At 42.2% G+C, this 16,677-nt stretch overlaps 1 protein-coding gene across 1 annotated transcript in view; it reads right to left on the bottom strand.

The window, feature by feature from the left end:
• Positions 1-627: 627 nt before the first annotated feature.
• Positions 628-16,677, bottom strand: part of nipal3 (NIPA like domain containing 3) — a 56,796-nt gene continuing 40,746 nt past the window's right edge. Inside the window, exons 9-11 of the mRNA XM_072548657.1 lie at positions 15,932-15,995; positions 4,260-4,351; positions 628-2,219 (exon numbers count right to left, since the gene is read on the bottom strand). Coding sequence (XP_072404758.1) covers positions 2,050-2,219; positions 4,260-4,351; positions 15,932-15,995 — 326 coding nt within the window. The 3' untranslated portion in view covers positions 628-2,049. The remainder of the gene's footprint in view (positions 2,220-4,259; positions 4,352-15,931; positions 15,996-16,677) is intronic.

Below are 16,677 nucleotides of genomic sequence, written 5' to 3'. Positions count from 1 at the left end.
GGTGTGTTGCTTTTTAAAGTGCGACAATGCTGCTCCGTTAACAAGATTATGTTGTCCTTGATTTTTTTTTCCCCAGCAGGTCATAAAGACACAGGTTCCAAAATGTCTGGAGTTGATCCATTTGAAGAAGCTTTTAAGTTTAAAAACAAACTTGTACAATGAAAGATAAGTGAGAGTTCTCCCAGCACAGCTTTTCTCTGATCTGGTTGGGTTTGGGTTTGGAGCTGCTCGTCAGTTTTGAGGCTGCTGGTCAAAGGTGTTCCATGCTGAATCACTCTGCCTTCTCTCCTGTAAGAACCTGTGTTTGATTTTACCTTTTTTGCAAAGGGGCATTTATGGGGATTGTGACAAGTATTTAGAACAAGACCATTAAGTTGGGATAATCTATTGGGTTTTCCGATAAATTAAGTTATTCTGAATTCTGTTCTCTTTTGTTTGTGTTTCATTTGGTAATCTTGCAATAAATTGTTTTGTTTAAAACTAAGCGGTTGGGCCAGCTGCATCAGTCCTGGAATATGCACTCTACACCTGCTTAAAACAACCAGCAAAGTTGGGGCCCAAGCTGCTGCCTTGAAATGTGGGTCCAGCCTGGCCCATAACAAGATAATTTAATGGAGACTAAGAAAATGATTTTATGAAGGTTTTATTGAAGCGACGCAGGGAGAGATCTGTCTGAGTTATTAGACTGAAGCAAGCTTCTTTAGCATGCATGTTTACCCTTATACTATCAGCACCCTCTCATCTATATTCCAATCTTCCTTCATACAGAGATAAAGATGTTCCTTCTGTGTTATTGGTTCATATGTCCTTCAACCTGTCAGGGTATAAACAATCAATCAATCTCAACCCAGGTGTTGCTGAATACTCATTTTTCAATCTTTGACCTACACTGTTACCATCCAAGGCCTTCTTAGAACATTTTCATTAGTATCGTTCCCTGTCTACACAGGGTCTACAGAGATCCTATTGATACTAGCCTCTAAATTGCTTTTAGTGTCAAAGTATCATTTATCCCTTAAAGTGTAACATCTAAAAGTCCCACAACATCGTCTTGATCCAAAAAAGGATAAAAGAACAAAACTCTAGAGGGGAGGTGAATATAACTGCTGAGGTTGACTTACCCATAAGTCAATGAACGCTTTTGCAAAGAGCTAGCAAAAGGCCATTTGCTACTGGAGAAGAACACTGACCCGGGCCACCTAACCCTCTCCTACACAAATCAGTCTCCAACACACTATGATCCCCACACTCCTCTGCAGCTACCCAGTAGCCGTCCATCCATCTCCACATGCAACTCTTGGTCTCCATGTCCACCAGCCCATCTCTTATGCCACATCTCCAATCATGTCCCTCCTTCACCCTCCATCTGTCTCCTCCCTCTCATCTGTTTTTTTTCCTATATACGCCAACTAACTGTGTACAAATGATTCTGCCTTGAATGCAATGAGCTCCAAGTGCACGGCAGTCCACGCTCACTTTGATTTATTTGCCTCCCTAATCTTCAGACCAGTTTTCTTCATTCACTGGGATTAAGTGCAGAAAGCCATCAGCACTAATCTTTATATATAAAAAAACTAAAACATGAACGCTCCCAAATCAAAACAGGAACTCTACTGTTTCATACAGCACAAAGCAAATACATTAAATAACTTGATAAACCTGAAGCTTTCCATTTTCAATAAAGAACCCCACTGTTTGCAGGAGCTCGAGACTGACTACTGGTCAAGTCAGGAGCTGGGCAGTAACCCAGGTAACCAGGCAAGACCCAGGAGTAAAGCAGATAAACTAATTGAATGAGGGTGAGGAGTAGACTGGGGATCTCAGAACACTGGCTGGATCCAGGACCCAGGACCCAGTCCATGGTTGCATTCTGCATATAGTGCAAGTACAAATTTCCTGTTGCGCCAACAGACCCGGGAGCAGCAGAACAGGAGCTGAAGAGACACTCTTGGTCCAATCTGCAGTCATGCTGCTCCATCCACCACAGGCTGCAGTATTCACGAGAAACTGGGAGTGGGCCAGGTTTCACTATCTCCTGTTGGGCTCAGTTCACTCCAACTTTGGCTCCATGACTGAGTGACCTGAATTTGGTTCCTGATGAGCTTCTGGTAGCTGCTGATTATTGGCAGGATTACCACTGTTCTCCAAGGTGCCATAGGAGAAGGAGCCACTAAGTTCTGGCTGTACTGGGCTCTTCTTATCAAACATGCTCCTCAGTCCTGGAGAAACAAAAAGGTTCAGATATTACCAGGTCTTAGCAAAGCAGTGCTGTCAAAGAAAGGAAAGGCACACGGGCAGAGACAGCCAAGGAGCATTAAAGCATTGGAAATTGGGGAAAAATATTAGAACTTGGTGGTTACAACTTCAGAATATGTTGAATAGGTAGTAGAGACTTGTGCCTGGCACGTTTCATGGCAATGAGAGAGCTCTGCCTTGAACCTTGCATTTGCAGAAAGCTCTCCCCTTTCTAGTTGCTCTGACTTATGTCCAGGATTTCCAGAATCTGTGGGGGCCTTGCTCCATGCTGAGGATTTCCTGAACAACAGACTTCAGGAGGTGGTCACCCCACAGCTACAGAGTCCAGGAGAATTGAGTGAGCAAGTGGCCATCAAGTCGGGTCAGAACAGGTAGACAGTGCAGGAATCCTGACTGCAACAATCTCAAACTAGTTTTTAAACAAAGAATACTCATGAGGTGTCAATGGCCTGGGAATGCAGTCCATACACATGCACAGCATTTGACAGCAAACAACTGTGATGAATTGCAGTGATCAGAGGAATGTGATATTCAGTGTGATGGACTGGCACAGCTGCACATGCTCAAAGGATGGTCTTTCTCCTTGGTGTAAAACTCTGACTAATAGGAGTGATCAATCAGAGCGAGAAATGTTAGAGAGACCAAGGTTGGCTTGATAAATAAGTGCAGTTGCTACATGGAAATATGATATGTCAGCAGTATTGGAAACTTAACTCAAACATCAACTGGAGGGATGTATTATTTACAGCTGCAATGTATTCAGTGTAAGTAAAAAAAATGATGCAGGGAATGGAAGATGTCAATGTTAATCAAAGATATAATTACACCATTAGAAAGGGATAATGAACTCAAGGACTAAAATAGAGAATCTATTTTCATGAGCAGATGGTAATGTGGAAACATTATACTACCAAATGGAAAGGAGATGGAGGTAGAAATCAGAAAGCTGTAAAGAACAAAGTATTAATATTGCGAGACTATAGCTATACTTAAAAAGACTAGAGTCATGAAATGGAAATCAGTTAAGGGATAGAATGCAAATAGTGACAAATTTATTTCTCAGACTGGAGGGGAGCATGTCCGTGTGGACATGCTGGGTGTTCCAGCTGGTTCCTACTGTTCAACGGTGTGCAGGTTAGGCGAACCGGCTATGATAAAGTGCCTGCAGAGGAGGACGTGTAGGCTAGGTGGATTAGTTATGGTAAATATAGGGTCATAGGGAAAGAGTATGGTGGGGGTCGTTGCTTTTAGGACATTCGGTGCATTCAATGGGCCACACAGAATTCCAACAGTGCAAATAGAGGCTATGATGCCCCTCCCCACCTAAACTCAAAAAAAGGACAGTATTAAGACACTGCTCTTCTGATAGATTTCAATAACTTGGATCCCAGGCCATCATTAGGAAGTCTGCAGTAAACCCAGAACTCACTTGCTATAAACCACAGTTAGGATAGCAACAGATAGCAACTTCAGCTGGTGAAATGGGCAGACACATGTTGAATGATACATTGCTGAAAAGCACTTTGGAATGAAAACTGATACCAGGCAATATTAGTCAATTTTGCAATTTTATAAGGGGGTGTAGGAACAAAGATCCAGAGATGCACGTCCACAAGTTTTTTAAGATGGTAAGACAATTTGATAAAACTGATTTTAAAAATTATTCAGGCTCTTTAGTTTTGTGAACAGAGAGAGTACAGATGCAAGGATACTTTGTAGGAGTCTTTTATATGGAATTTATATGAATCATCAACTGGTGGACTGTAACCAAAGCTGCACACCACATTTTGGGATGAATGCCAAAAGCACTGGAAAAAGCGTAGAGAGGAAGTAACTAGAATGGTATCAGATGAAACACTAATCATTGTGGAGATACTGGACAAATTGCAATTATTCTACTTAAAGCAGAGAATATAGATTTGAAAAATTACAAAGGGTTTTGATAGTAGATGGCCTTTCCTCTATCTCATTGACACACTCTCTCTTCACTATCTGTCACTAACCTGGAATCACATCCATCACGACATATGGTTCAAACATCTTCTTCTTCTTACTTTGTGTGATCAAAAATACTCCTAGGAAAGCGATGCAGGAGCTAAGAAAATGAAGACTCACAATTAAAAAAGTCAGAATAATTCATGCAGATTGCTCTTATCATAAATTTACTGAAGGACAAGAAATGGAGACAGGGAATGGACTTTCCATTTTTACAACAAAGTGTAGGCTGGCCTGTTCCCCTCCTGCCCACCCAACCAGCAAGATTGACTGCTAGCTAGATCAAGTGCCAATTAGGTCCCATCCTACATAAAGCTACTGACCAGCATTGAGCAGCAGCGGTAACACCAGGTCCAAGGCTGGAGGTATACAACTTAATGGGACATTGGCACAAGTGCTGGGCCAGGAAGGAGCTGCACATTTGTTCTGATTATTAGTTTACAGTAAAAATGAGAATAGGACTACAAAAAAAAGGGGGCTTATAGCCAATGAAGATCTACAGCAAAGATAAAGGCCCTTCAACCAATCAAACAGCATGGACAAAAGAAACCTAACTATTCTAATCCCATTTTATAGCATTTGACCTATTATCTTCTGTGTCTTGAATCACAAATGCAAATCTAGATGATTCTCAAATGTGATGACAGTTTCTGTCTCTATGATCCTTATAGACAGTGTCCAGAATGCCATCACCCTCTGGGTGAAGAAGGTTCTCCTCACATTCCCTCTAAAACTTCTGCCCCAGGTTATTGGTCCCTCCATCAAGGGAAAGGATTCTTCTTGTCGATCCTACCAACACCCTCAATTTTATACATCTCATTCATTTCTCCCCTCAGACTACTCTGTTGTAAGGAAAACAACCCCAAATTCTGTCCCCAAACTCCTCAAGTGAAACTCTCCTGCCCAGGCAGCATCCTCGTAATTTTCCTCTGTACCCTCTACAATATAATTACATTCCGCCTATAATGTGGATTCCAAAACTGCACATAGTACTCTAGCTGTGGCTATGTTTTATACAGTTTCAGCATAATTACCCTGTTCTTAAACTCGATGACTCTACTAATAAAGACAAGTATACCATATGCTTCCACAGCCAGGGAAGACAATGGCCTAGTGGTAGTATTGTTAGACTATTTATGTAAAGACCCAGATAATGTTCTGGGGACCTGTGTCTGAATCCTGCTATGGCAGATGTGGAATTTAAATTTAATAAATATCTGAAATTAAGGGTTGAATAATGACCACAAAATCATGTTCAATTGTTGGAAAAACCCATCTGGTTCACTAATGTCCTTCAGGGAAGGAAATTTGCCATCATCACCTGGTCTGTGTGACTCCAGACAAAAGCAATGTGATTGACTCTCAATTGCTAAACCGGATGGATCACCTGGCATCAAGCTAGGCACTGGAAAAGACAACAGAAACAGCCCTGTTGACCCTGCAAAGTCCTCCTCACTAACATCTGGGGGCCAGTGGCAAAATTGGGAGAGCTGTCTCACAGCCTAGTCAAGCAACAGCCTGACCTTATCTGTAACGTATGGTTCTAGGAGTATGACTGCATCCTAGACACAACCATCATATCCTCAGATACGTCCTGTTTCACTGGCAGGACAGATCCAGCAGAGGTGGGAGAAAATGAGGACTGCAGATGTTGGAGATCAGAGTCAAAAAGTGTGGTCCTGGAAAAGGAGCAGCAAGAGAATCGACGTTTCGAGCATAAGCTCTTCATCAGAATGTGGGGGGACCCCAGGGGGCTAAGAGATAAATGGGAGGAAGGCGGGGGGGGGGGGGGGGGGGGGGGGGGGGGTTGTGAGGAAGGTAGTTGAGAATGCGATATGTAGATGAAGGTGGGGGCTGATGATGCTAGATCATAGAGCAGGGTGGAATGGATAGATGGGAAGGAAGATGGACAGGTAGGATAGTTCAAGAGGGCGGTGACAAGCTGGAGGGTTGGATCCGAGTTAGCTGGGGGTGGTGAATGAGGAAACTATTGAAATCGATATTGATCCTGTGATTGGAGGCGCCCAAGATGAGGCATTCTTCCTCTGGGTGTTGGGTAACTAGGACTTGGCAGTGGAGGCGGCCCAAGACTCCATGTGCTTGGCAAGGGAAGGTACTGGGAGTGGAATGTGGGTTGGTGGGGGGCTTGGACAGAACAAGGGTTTCTGCGGAACACAGATAGGGATGTGGAGCGAAATATATCTCTGATGGTGGGGTCTGTTTGTAGGTGGCGGAAATGACAGAGGATAATGTGTTGTATGGCATTGTTGTCCACGTGGAAGGGGAAATTGTGACACTTGAAGGAATGTCCTGGAGTGGAACCGGTCCTCCTGGGAGCAGATGTGGCGGGGGCAGAGGAATTGGGAGCAAGGAGGAGTTGTAGTCCAGATAGCTGTGGGAGTCGGGTTGGTTTGAAGTAGATGCCTGTGTTGAGTCTGTCGCCAGAAATGGTGATGAAGAGGTCCAGGAAGGGGAGGAAAGTTTCTGAGATGGTCCAGGTGAACTTGAGGTAAGGGTGGCAGCGCAGTGGTACACAGTCAGGAGGGAGTTCCTCTGGGAGTCCTCAACATTGAATCTGGACTCCATGAAGTCTCACAGCTTCAGGTTGAACACAGGCAAGGAAACCTCCTGCTGATTATCTATTCTGACGAATCAGTAGGACGGCTAAAAAATAAATCAACAGGTACACTCTGGAGTACAATGAAAATGAAGAAATATCGAAAAAGTTCCTCCCAGTACATAAAAAAGGAAATGTGGAGCAAAAGTGAGCAGATGCCCCTTAGTGGGAGAGCCCAAGGAATGAAAAATGAAAAGGAAATAGAAACAAAATGATAGAGACTCTGTGATAGTATTTTGTATGTGTCTTCACAATATAAAACACAAAAAGCATTGCAAGTTCAATCAAAAGCATTTGGGACAGTGAGCTAGGAGGAAAAAAAAAAGCTATTTAAAGAAATCACAAGTCATTAAAGAATACTAATGAGAGTAAAATCTGACAACTTTGGACCTGACTGTCTACATTTTAAGGTCTGAAAGAAAGTGACTGCAAAGACAGTGGTGCATTAGTTTTAATCTTCTGAAACTCCCTAAATTCTGCACAGTACCAGCATATTGGAAAAGCACAGCATCCAAGGGAAGGAGAAAGAAATCAGGAAACATTAGATTAGCTGGTCCAGTGTGTTATCACTTGGTCTGCCATTACTTACTACCCATTGTTAGCCATTCATCGTCCCCATTAGCATCTTCTACACTGACCATTACCCACACCTTTGTCTGTCCAACTATTCTCTCTCTTTAGGCTCTATCTCCACCTATTGTTTACTCCTTAAACCTCACCCAACCCTATCGTCGGCATAAAACCAACTTCTAGCTACCATCAGTTCTGAAGAAGGGTCACTGGGCCTGAAATGTTAACTGATTTCACACCATAGATATGCCAGACCTGCTGAGATTTTCTAGCAATTTCTGTTTTTGTTCGATTTCCAGCATCTGCGGTTAGATCTGTACAGCATCGAAACAGAACCTTCAGTCCATTCGCCCATGCTGACCAATTATCCTAAATTAATCTAGTCCCATATCCCTTAAAACCCTTCCTATCCAAGTACCCATCCAGATGCCTTTTAAACACTAATTGTACCAGCCTCTACCACATCCTCTGGCAGCTAATTCCAAATACACACTACTCTTTGCATGAAAATGTTGCCCCTTCTGTCTCTTAAATCTTTCCCCTCTCACTTTGAACTTATGCCCTTTAGTTCTGGACTCCCCCACCTCAGGAAAAAGGACTTATCTATGCACCCTATTCCTGCCGCACATGATTTTATAAACCTCTGTAAGGTCACCCCTCAGCCTCCGGCCCTCCAGGGAAAACAGCTCCAGCCTATTCAACCTCTGCCGACAGCTCAAACCCTCTAGCCCTAGCAACATCCTTGTAAATCTTTTCTAAACCCTTTCAAGTTTCACAACACACTTCCTATAGCAGAGAGACCAGAACTGAACGCAGTAATCCAGAAGTGGCCTAACCAATGTCCTGTACATGATTTCCCAACTCCTGTTCTCAATGCTTTGACCAATAAAGGAAAGCATACCTTGTCACTACCCTGTCTACCTGCCACTCCACTTTCAAGGAACTATGAACCTACACTCCAAGATCTTTGTTCACCAACACTCCCCATGACCTTACCATTAAGTGTAGAAGTCCTGCCCTGACTTGCCTTTCCAAAATGCAGCACTTCACATTTATCTAAATTAAACTTCATCTGCCATTTCTCAGTTCATCTGATCAAGATTCCATTTTACTGTGAAGTAAATTCTTGGCTGTCCACTACACCAATTTTAGGGTCATCTATAAACTTACTAACCATATCTCCTATGTTCACATCCAAATCATTTAATTAAATGACAAAAAGTAGTGGACCCAGCAACAATTCTTGTGGCACACCACTGTTCACAGGCCTCCAGTCTGATTCAATCCTCCACCACCACCCTCTGTCTCCTATGTTCAAGCCAGTCCTGTATCCAAATGGCTAGTTCTCCCTTTATTGTTCAACCCTCTCATTTGGAGAGTAAGCTTAATAGAGATGGAGAGATGCTTCAGTCTGATTTGGGCAAGTCAAATGAGTAGGTCAATGCATGGCAGATGAGGATAATGTAGATAAAAACAGGAAGGTGGAAAATCATCTGAATGGCTATAAATTGAGAGAGGGAAATGTGCAAGACCTAGATGTCCTTGCACATCAGTCTCTGAAAATAAGCATGCAGGTGTACAAACAGTCAAGGAGGCAATTGGTATGTTGGTTTTCATAACAAGAGGTTTCAGTATAGGAGAAGGGATGTCTTGCTGCAATTATACAGGATCTTGGCGAGATTGTATTTGGGACAGTGTATGCAGGATTTGAGGGGTGCAGCAAAGGCTGATTAGACTAATTTCTGGAGTGATAGGATTGACATGAGATGTTGAATCAGTTAGGATTATATTTATTGGACCTCAAGAATGAGATTGGGCAGAATCAGATAGAAATCGATGAAATTCTAACAATTAGACAGGGTTAATGAACACAGAGGTAAAAACAATGACTGCAGATGCTGGAAACCAGATTCTGGATTAGTGGTGCTGGAAGAGCACAGCAGTTCAGGCAGCATCTAAGTAACTTCGAAATCGACGTTTCGGGCAAAAGCCCTTCATCAGGTTAATGAATGAAGGCTGTTCCTGATAATGGGGGTGGGGGGGGGGGCAGAAGAAGTTGGATATAGCAGTTGGGGTTAAAAGGATCAAAGGAAATGGTGGAAAAGTAGGAACAAGCTCGAGCTGGATGATCAGCCATGATCAGGCTCGAAGGGATGATAGCCTACTCTTGTTCCTATTTTCTGTGTTTCTATATTTCGAAAATCTTAAACAGAACCGTGTTGATAACAATTTGTAAAATGCAAATAAATAACATTTCACAAATCTGTTAGTGTTCTTGAGGATTTAACAAGCAAAGGGGAATTCAAATGTGTTTGAATTTAAAGTTGACCTTTGATAAGGTGCCACATCAAAATATTGCTGCACAAGGTAAGAGCTCAGGATTTCAGGTGATACATTTGCAAGAATAGAGGATTGATTAACAGGAAACAGTCATAATAAATGAGTCATTTTAATACTGACGAGCTACAACTATACAAGCGCCAGAGGGATCAACAATAGGACCAAACTATTTACTGTATAACCTATAATAATGCCTCTGACGAAGGGACAAACTGTGCTTCAGGCATATTTACAACAAAAAAGTCAGCAAGTTGAGGCAGATATAAAGTGCCTACAACGGTATCTATGAAACTGAAGTGACTACACACTGCAGAAAGATATTTTGGATGTTATTATGCAGTTAAGTAATTAAGGAAACCAAATGTTGGCCTTCATTGCACAGAAACAGAACATAGAATTAGGGAAGTTTTGCTAAATTATGCAGAGTACCGGTGAGACCTCACATGGAGTGCTTAGTATTATTCTGGTCTCCTTACCAAAGAAAGGACATACTTGCACTGGAAACAGTTCAAGGAAGGTTTTAAAAGTTGATTCTTGAAATAAAAAAAGCTGTCTAATGGGACGCTTGAGATAGATTTTCAGTCAGGTGTAAGAGAACTGAACCCAGACACAGGATATGAATGGACTTGGATTTAGATTAGATTGCCTACAGTGTGGAAACAGGCCATTCAGCCCAACAAGTCCACATCGACACTTCGAAGAGTAACCCACCCAGAACAATTTCCCTCTGACTAATGCACCTAACACTATGGACAATTTAGCATGGCCAATTCACCTGACATGTACATCTTTGGACTGTGGGAGGAAACCGGAGCACGTGGAAATCCACGCAGACATGGGGAGAATGTGCAAACTCCACACAGTCACCCAAGGCTGAAATTGAATCCAGAACCCTGGTGCAAAGAGGCAGCAGTGCTAACCACTGAACCACCGCGATGCCCACAGTGGATTTCAAGATTTGACAACTGCCTGACTTATCAGGAGCTGAATGTCATCAATCTTTGAAAATGCTAAGAGAATATTTGTCTATTCTGTGAGAAAACAGTTCAAAGATCAGTGTGACAGCAAATGCTCTGAGGAAAACACACATCTGAGTGAGAATGCTCTACTCCACTGAATAACGATTTACATGCATTTGGAGAGACAAGGATAATCAGCAAGGTTGTGTGTAAGGAAAATCATCTCTCACAAACTTGATTGAGTTTTTAATGATGCAACCAAAAAGATGGATGAGGGCAGAGTGGTAGACATTGTTTACTTGGACTTTAGTGAAGCCTTTGGCAAGGTTCTTCATGGGAGACTAATCAATAAAGTTAGATCACATGAGATTCAGGGTGAACTTGCCAATTGGATACAAAATTAGCTTTATGGTAGGAGACAGAGGTTGGTGGTGGAGGATTGTTTTTCAGACTGGAAGCCAGTGAGCAGTGGTGTTCCTTCTGGATCGATACTGGATCCACGTGTGTTTTGTTATTTATATAAATGATTTGAAGGAGAATATGGGAGGCATGGCTAGTAAGTTTGTAAATTGGTGGTATAGTGGACAGGGGAGAGGGTTATCCATAGATTGCAAAGAGATCTTGATCAATTGGGTCAATGGGTTGAGGAGTGATAGACGGAGTTTAATTTGGATAAATGTGAGGTATCGCATCTTGGTAATATACTAACAAAGACAGGACTTATACAATTAATGGTAGTGTTGTACAACAGAGAGACTTGGGGTTAAAATAAGTGGTTCTTTGAACTTTACATCACAGGTTGGTTTAGTACACATACTTTGATTGCTCAGATCTTTGAGTATATGAGTTGGGCCGTCATGTTGAGGTTGCACAGGACATTGGTGAGGTCTCTTCTCAAGTATTGTGAGCAGTTCTGGTCACTCTGTTGTGGGATATTATCAAACTGGAGAGGGTTCAGTAAGAATTTATCAAGATATTATCAGAAACAGAGGGTTTCAGACACTTAAAAAAGCAGACTTTTTAAACTGGAATGTAGGAGATTGAGGGATGTCCTTATTGTGGTTTATAAAATCATGAAACACATAGATAAGTTGAATGACAAGGGTCTTTTCCTCAGGCTGGGGGGAATTTAAAAATAGAGGGCATATTTTGGCGAGAGGAGAAAGATTTAAAGAGAATATGAGGCAACATATTTTTAAAATCACATTATTTTGTGTGTGGAATGAACCAAAGAAAGTAGTAAATGCAGGTACAGTTACAATGTTTGAAAGACATTTGGATAAGTTCATGAAAAGGAACAGTTTGGAGGGATATCAGCCAAGCACCGGCAGGTGGAACTAGTTTAGCTTGAGAATGTGGTTGGCGTAGACTGGTTGGACTGAAGAGTCTATTTCCATGCTGTATGACTATGATAGGTTAAGCTAGCCTTTGATTCCGGAGGTTCAGCAGAATGAGTAATTTTGTTACCTTTATTCATTCAAGGGATCATGGCATCGCTGGCTTGGCAGCATTTATTGCCCATCCGTAATTGTCCAGAAGACAGCTACAAGTTAACCACACGGCAGTGGGTCTGGAGTCACATGCAGGCCAGACCAGGTAAGGATGGCAGTTTCCTTCCCTAAAGGACGTTAGTGAACCAGATGGATTTTTCCAACATTTGACAATGGATTCATGGTCATCAATTAGATAGGTTAGACAGTGGAAGTCTATTTCCTAGGATGATGACGTCAGCTTGTACGTGGGGACATAACTACAAATTATGGGGTGATAGATTTAAGACTGATTAAAGAACCTGCCTCTGACATCTGAGTGTGATAAGGGCGTGGAATGCCTTACCTGCCAATGTAGTCAACTCTGCCACAGTAGGAAGATTTAAAAATCCTTGGATAAGAACATGGATGATGATGGGATAGTGCAGGGGAATCAGCTGAGAATAGTTCACAGGTCGGCACAACATAGAGGGCCGAAGGGCCTGTTCTGTGCTGTATTGTTCTATGCTCTATTCTCATTTCAGGATATTTACTGAATTCAAATTCCACCAGGAAGCTGCTCTGGCAGAATTCAAACCCAAGTCCCCAGGATTAACAGTCCAGCAATAATACCACCAGGCCATTGTCCTCCTCCTGATCTTATTGAAACATTTAAAATTGAAGGGGCTTGCCTGGGTAGAGGCTCTGAGGATGTCCCCCCTCCTGACACCACCTAAACTAGGCAGGACAGTTTCAAGATCAGGTGTCTCCTATTTCAGATAAACATGAGAAGGAATTATTTCCCTCTGGAAGGTCATTAGTTTTTGATTTCTCTCTAGAAAGAAGGTACTGACAGAATTTTCATTGATTAAATCACGGATTTGAGGGGCCAGGTAAGAAAATGAAGCTAAAGCACAATCAGATCCCTGAATCTGATTGAATGGAGGATATTGGCGAGGCCTCTTCAAGAATACTGTGTGCAGTTCTGGTCACCCAGTTATAGGAAGCATGAGGTTAAGAAAAAATTTACCATCATGCTATTGGGTATGGAGGGTGGGAGTTACAAAGAATGGCTGTTTAGGCTGGGACTTTTTACACTGGAGCATAGGAGGTTGACATGTGATCTGATAGTGGTTTATAAAATAATGAGGGAATTAGACAGAGATAATGGTAATTGTCTTTTCCCTAAAATGGGGGTTTTCTAGACTAGGGGGCACATTGTTACGGTGAGAGGAGAGAGATTTAAAAATACATAAAAAGCTTTTTTTTTATACAGAGGGTGGTTCGCATGTGGAATGTACTTCTGAGAAAATAGCAGAAGTGGTTACTATTACAATTTGGGTAGATACATGAATAGGAAAGGTTTGGAAGGATATGGGCCAGGAGCAGTCAAGTGAGATTAGTTTAGTTTGGGATTATTTTCAGCACGCTCTGGTTGAACTGAAGGGTCTGTTTCTGTGTCATATGACTACTACTTTATGTGGGGCAATTTAGAATGAGAAGTCATAGTTTTAGGATGGGGTAGATTTAGAACAGAAATGTGGAGTAGTTACTTCTCTGAAAGGGTCATTATTCTGTGAATTCATTATCCCAGAGCATGGTGGATGTTGGGACATTAAATAAATTTGAGGAGTTTGACAGATTTTTAATTAGTAATGGGTTGACAGGTGATGAAGAGTGAGTGGGCAAAGTGGAGTTGAGGCCAAAGTGTGACCAGTGAAGTAGACTCAAGAAGCTGAATTGCTGACTCATGCTACTTGTTATTGTGTTTACAAAGAAATCCAACATTTCCCCTCTCACCAAAGTCAAACTAATTTGTCTGTAGGTTTCCATTCGCTCTCTTTCTCTTCTCAATTGTGATATTACGTTTGTTAATTTCCAGTCTGAAGGACTTTCCAGAATTTATTGGACTTTGAAAGAACATTGCCAGTCATACACTGTGCCATTTCCTGTAATACTCTGGAATGCAGCTCATCTGGTAAAGCGGATATATGAAAATTCAAACCAATTAACTTTTCAAGAACTCTTTACTAACACTAATTTCTTCCAGTTTCTCAGTTTCACAAATCTCTTGCTTGCCTGGCATTTCTGGGAGATTGTCTGCATCTTACTCCATTAAGATAGATGCAAAAGTAATATTTAATTTCTCTACAACTTCGCTGTTCCCACTTTAAATTCACTGTACACAAGTAATAAGCCCAAATATGGCCTGGCTAATCTTTTCCTTTCACATATTGAAAAGCTCACTTATATTATAGAATTTCTACGATGTGGAAAGAGGTCATTCAGCCCACTGAGTCTGCACTGACACTCCAAACAGCATCTCACACAAACCCAGCCCCCTGCCCTGTCCCCATAGCTCTGCATTTACCATGGCTAATCCACCTAGTCTGTACTACATGACAATTTAACATTACCAATTCACCTAGCCAGCATATTTTTGTTCTGTGGGAGGAAACAAGAGCACCCGGTGGAAACCCATGCAGGAACATGTGAACTCCACACAAATAGTCGCCCAAGGCTGGAATGATTAGATTAGATTAGATTCCCTACAGTGTGGAGACAGGCCCTTTGGCCCAACAAGTCCACACCGACCCTCCGAAGAGTAACCCAACCAGACCAATTTCCCTCTGACTAATACACCTAACAGTATGGGCAATTTAGCATGGCCAATCTACCTGACATGCACATCTTTGGACTGTGGGAGGAAACCGGAGGAAACCCACGCAGACACGGGGAGAATGTGCAAACACCACACAGACAGTCGCCAGAGGCTGGAATCGAACCTGGATCCTTGATGTTGAGAGACAGCAGTGCTTACCACTGAGCCACTGTGCCATACCATTTCTCATGAGTTTGCATTTACTTCCTCTTTTCTCAGCTTCTTGGTCATCTTTTGCTGGGTAATAAATTGCTCTCAATCCCAAAAGTTACCACATTTTCTGACATCCTTACTTTCTTTGATCACTTTCAAACTTAATGTGAAATTCTCCCATATTTTGATCACTACTTCCAAAAGGCTCCTTTAAAACACAGTTAATTTTTTCATTGCTTAACACTGATTCTAAAATAGCCAAACCCCAAGGTGGCTTCTCAATGTACTGTTCCAGAAACTCATTCTCCTACACACACTAGGAACATTTCCTTCACATCATTACTGTAAATAGGTTTACCATGTCTAGACATAACTTGAAGTCAAAGTGAGGACTGCAAGAGAAAGTGAGGACTGCAAATGCTGGAGATCAGAGTAGAGAGTGTGGTGCTGGAAAAGCACAGCAAATTGAAGTCACATACTGGAGCCTTATAACATTACATGTACCTCATTTTCTCATCTTTACTGTGCCCTTCGTTACTACTAGTTCGATGATCTATGTCTCCTCTTTAGAGAGAGGTCTCTGTTGATGCCACTGTCAAATTAGCTCGTGTGTTAGCTTAGAAAGAGAGTTTAAATTTGCTTACCACATCCCATTCAACTACGCTCATACTATCTCAAACCTCCTTAGACTGCCCATGTATCTTAGCTCTCAGCCTCATACACCCGGTGTTACTGGCACCTTCACCTGCACAAGGTATGGTTTGGGTCTTTGTCAAAGGGAGAGCAGCAAGCAAAAACACATCGTTGCTTCGTCAGAAAAATGAAGCACATATTTGCTTTCAGAGCCACACATTAGTGCCTCGACATTATGCTGAAGATGACTTGAACATGTGATTCAGCAGGAACCTACCCAAAAATGAACATGCAGATGTGAAGAGCATCGGCACCTTTGAACTCCAAATAAAACGTGGCCCCTAGAAAGGAAAACAAGTTGATCAAAATGGTGCAGCCAGCATGTCCCTTGAAAATTCACACCCCATGTTCCCTCTTAGTCTGACAATCCTCCCTCTCCCCATCACATTCCTCCTCTCCAAAGATCACACCCATCCAGGCCCAGCTCCCCTAAAAGTGACAATCCATTTGACCACATCCCTCCTCCTGCCCATCCACAACCGTCCAATCTCACAATCTAACCAACTGCATTACTGCCCCTTCCTACAACTCTGTAACTATCACTGCCGTATAGATGTGAATCTCAATAGATGGTGAAAGCATTGGCTCAATGTTTTTGAGAGTATTTCTCCTGAGATGTATCTTAAATAGTGACACCTAATTTTGAAACAGTGCTTACTGCCCCCACCCGCTTCCCACACAAGAATAACATCCTCTTCATATCCCCTCTGTCAACCTTCTCAGGATCAAGTATGTTTCACTCATGTCACGTCTATCTCTTTCAAACTAAAGCAGACACAAGCTTGGCCTGGTTGACCATCCCTCACAAGACAATCCTTCTATTCCATGCATAGTCTTGTAAACTTACTATATCTTAGAATCAGAGAATGCCTACAGTGATAAAGAGACCAATATTGTTTGTTCTAATGCCATAGTCCTACCAGACCAAAGGGGCTGTTCTCTCATTAGAGAGAGGTGACTGGT

This window comes from Chiloscyllium punctatum, chromosome 27 (assembly GCF_047496795.1).
Source record: "Chiloscyllium punctatum isolate Juve2018m chromosome 27, sChiPun1.3, whole genome shotgun sequence".
Classification (NCBI taxonomy): domain Eukaryota; kingdom Metazoa; phylum Chordata; class Chondrichthyes; order Orectolobiformes; family Hemiscylliidae; genus Chiloscyllium; species Chiloscyllium punctatum.
Note: the sequence above shows the minus strand (reverse complement) of the source record. Positions and strands in the feature narration are given on the sequence as shown.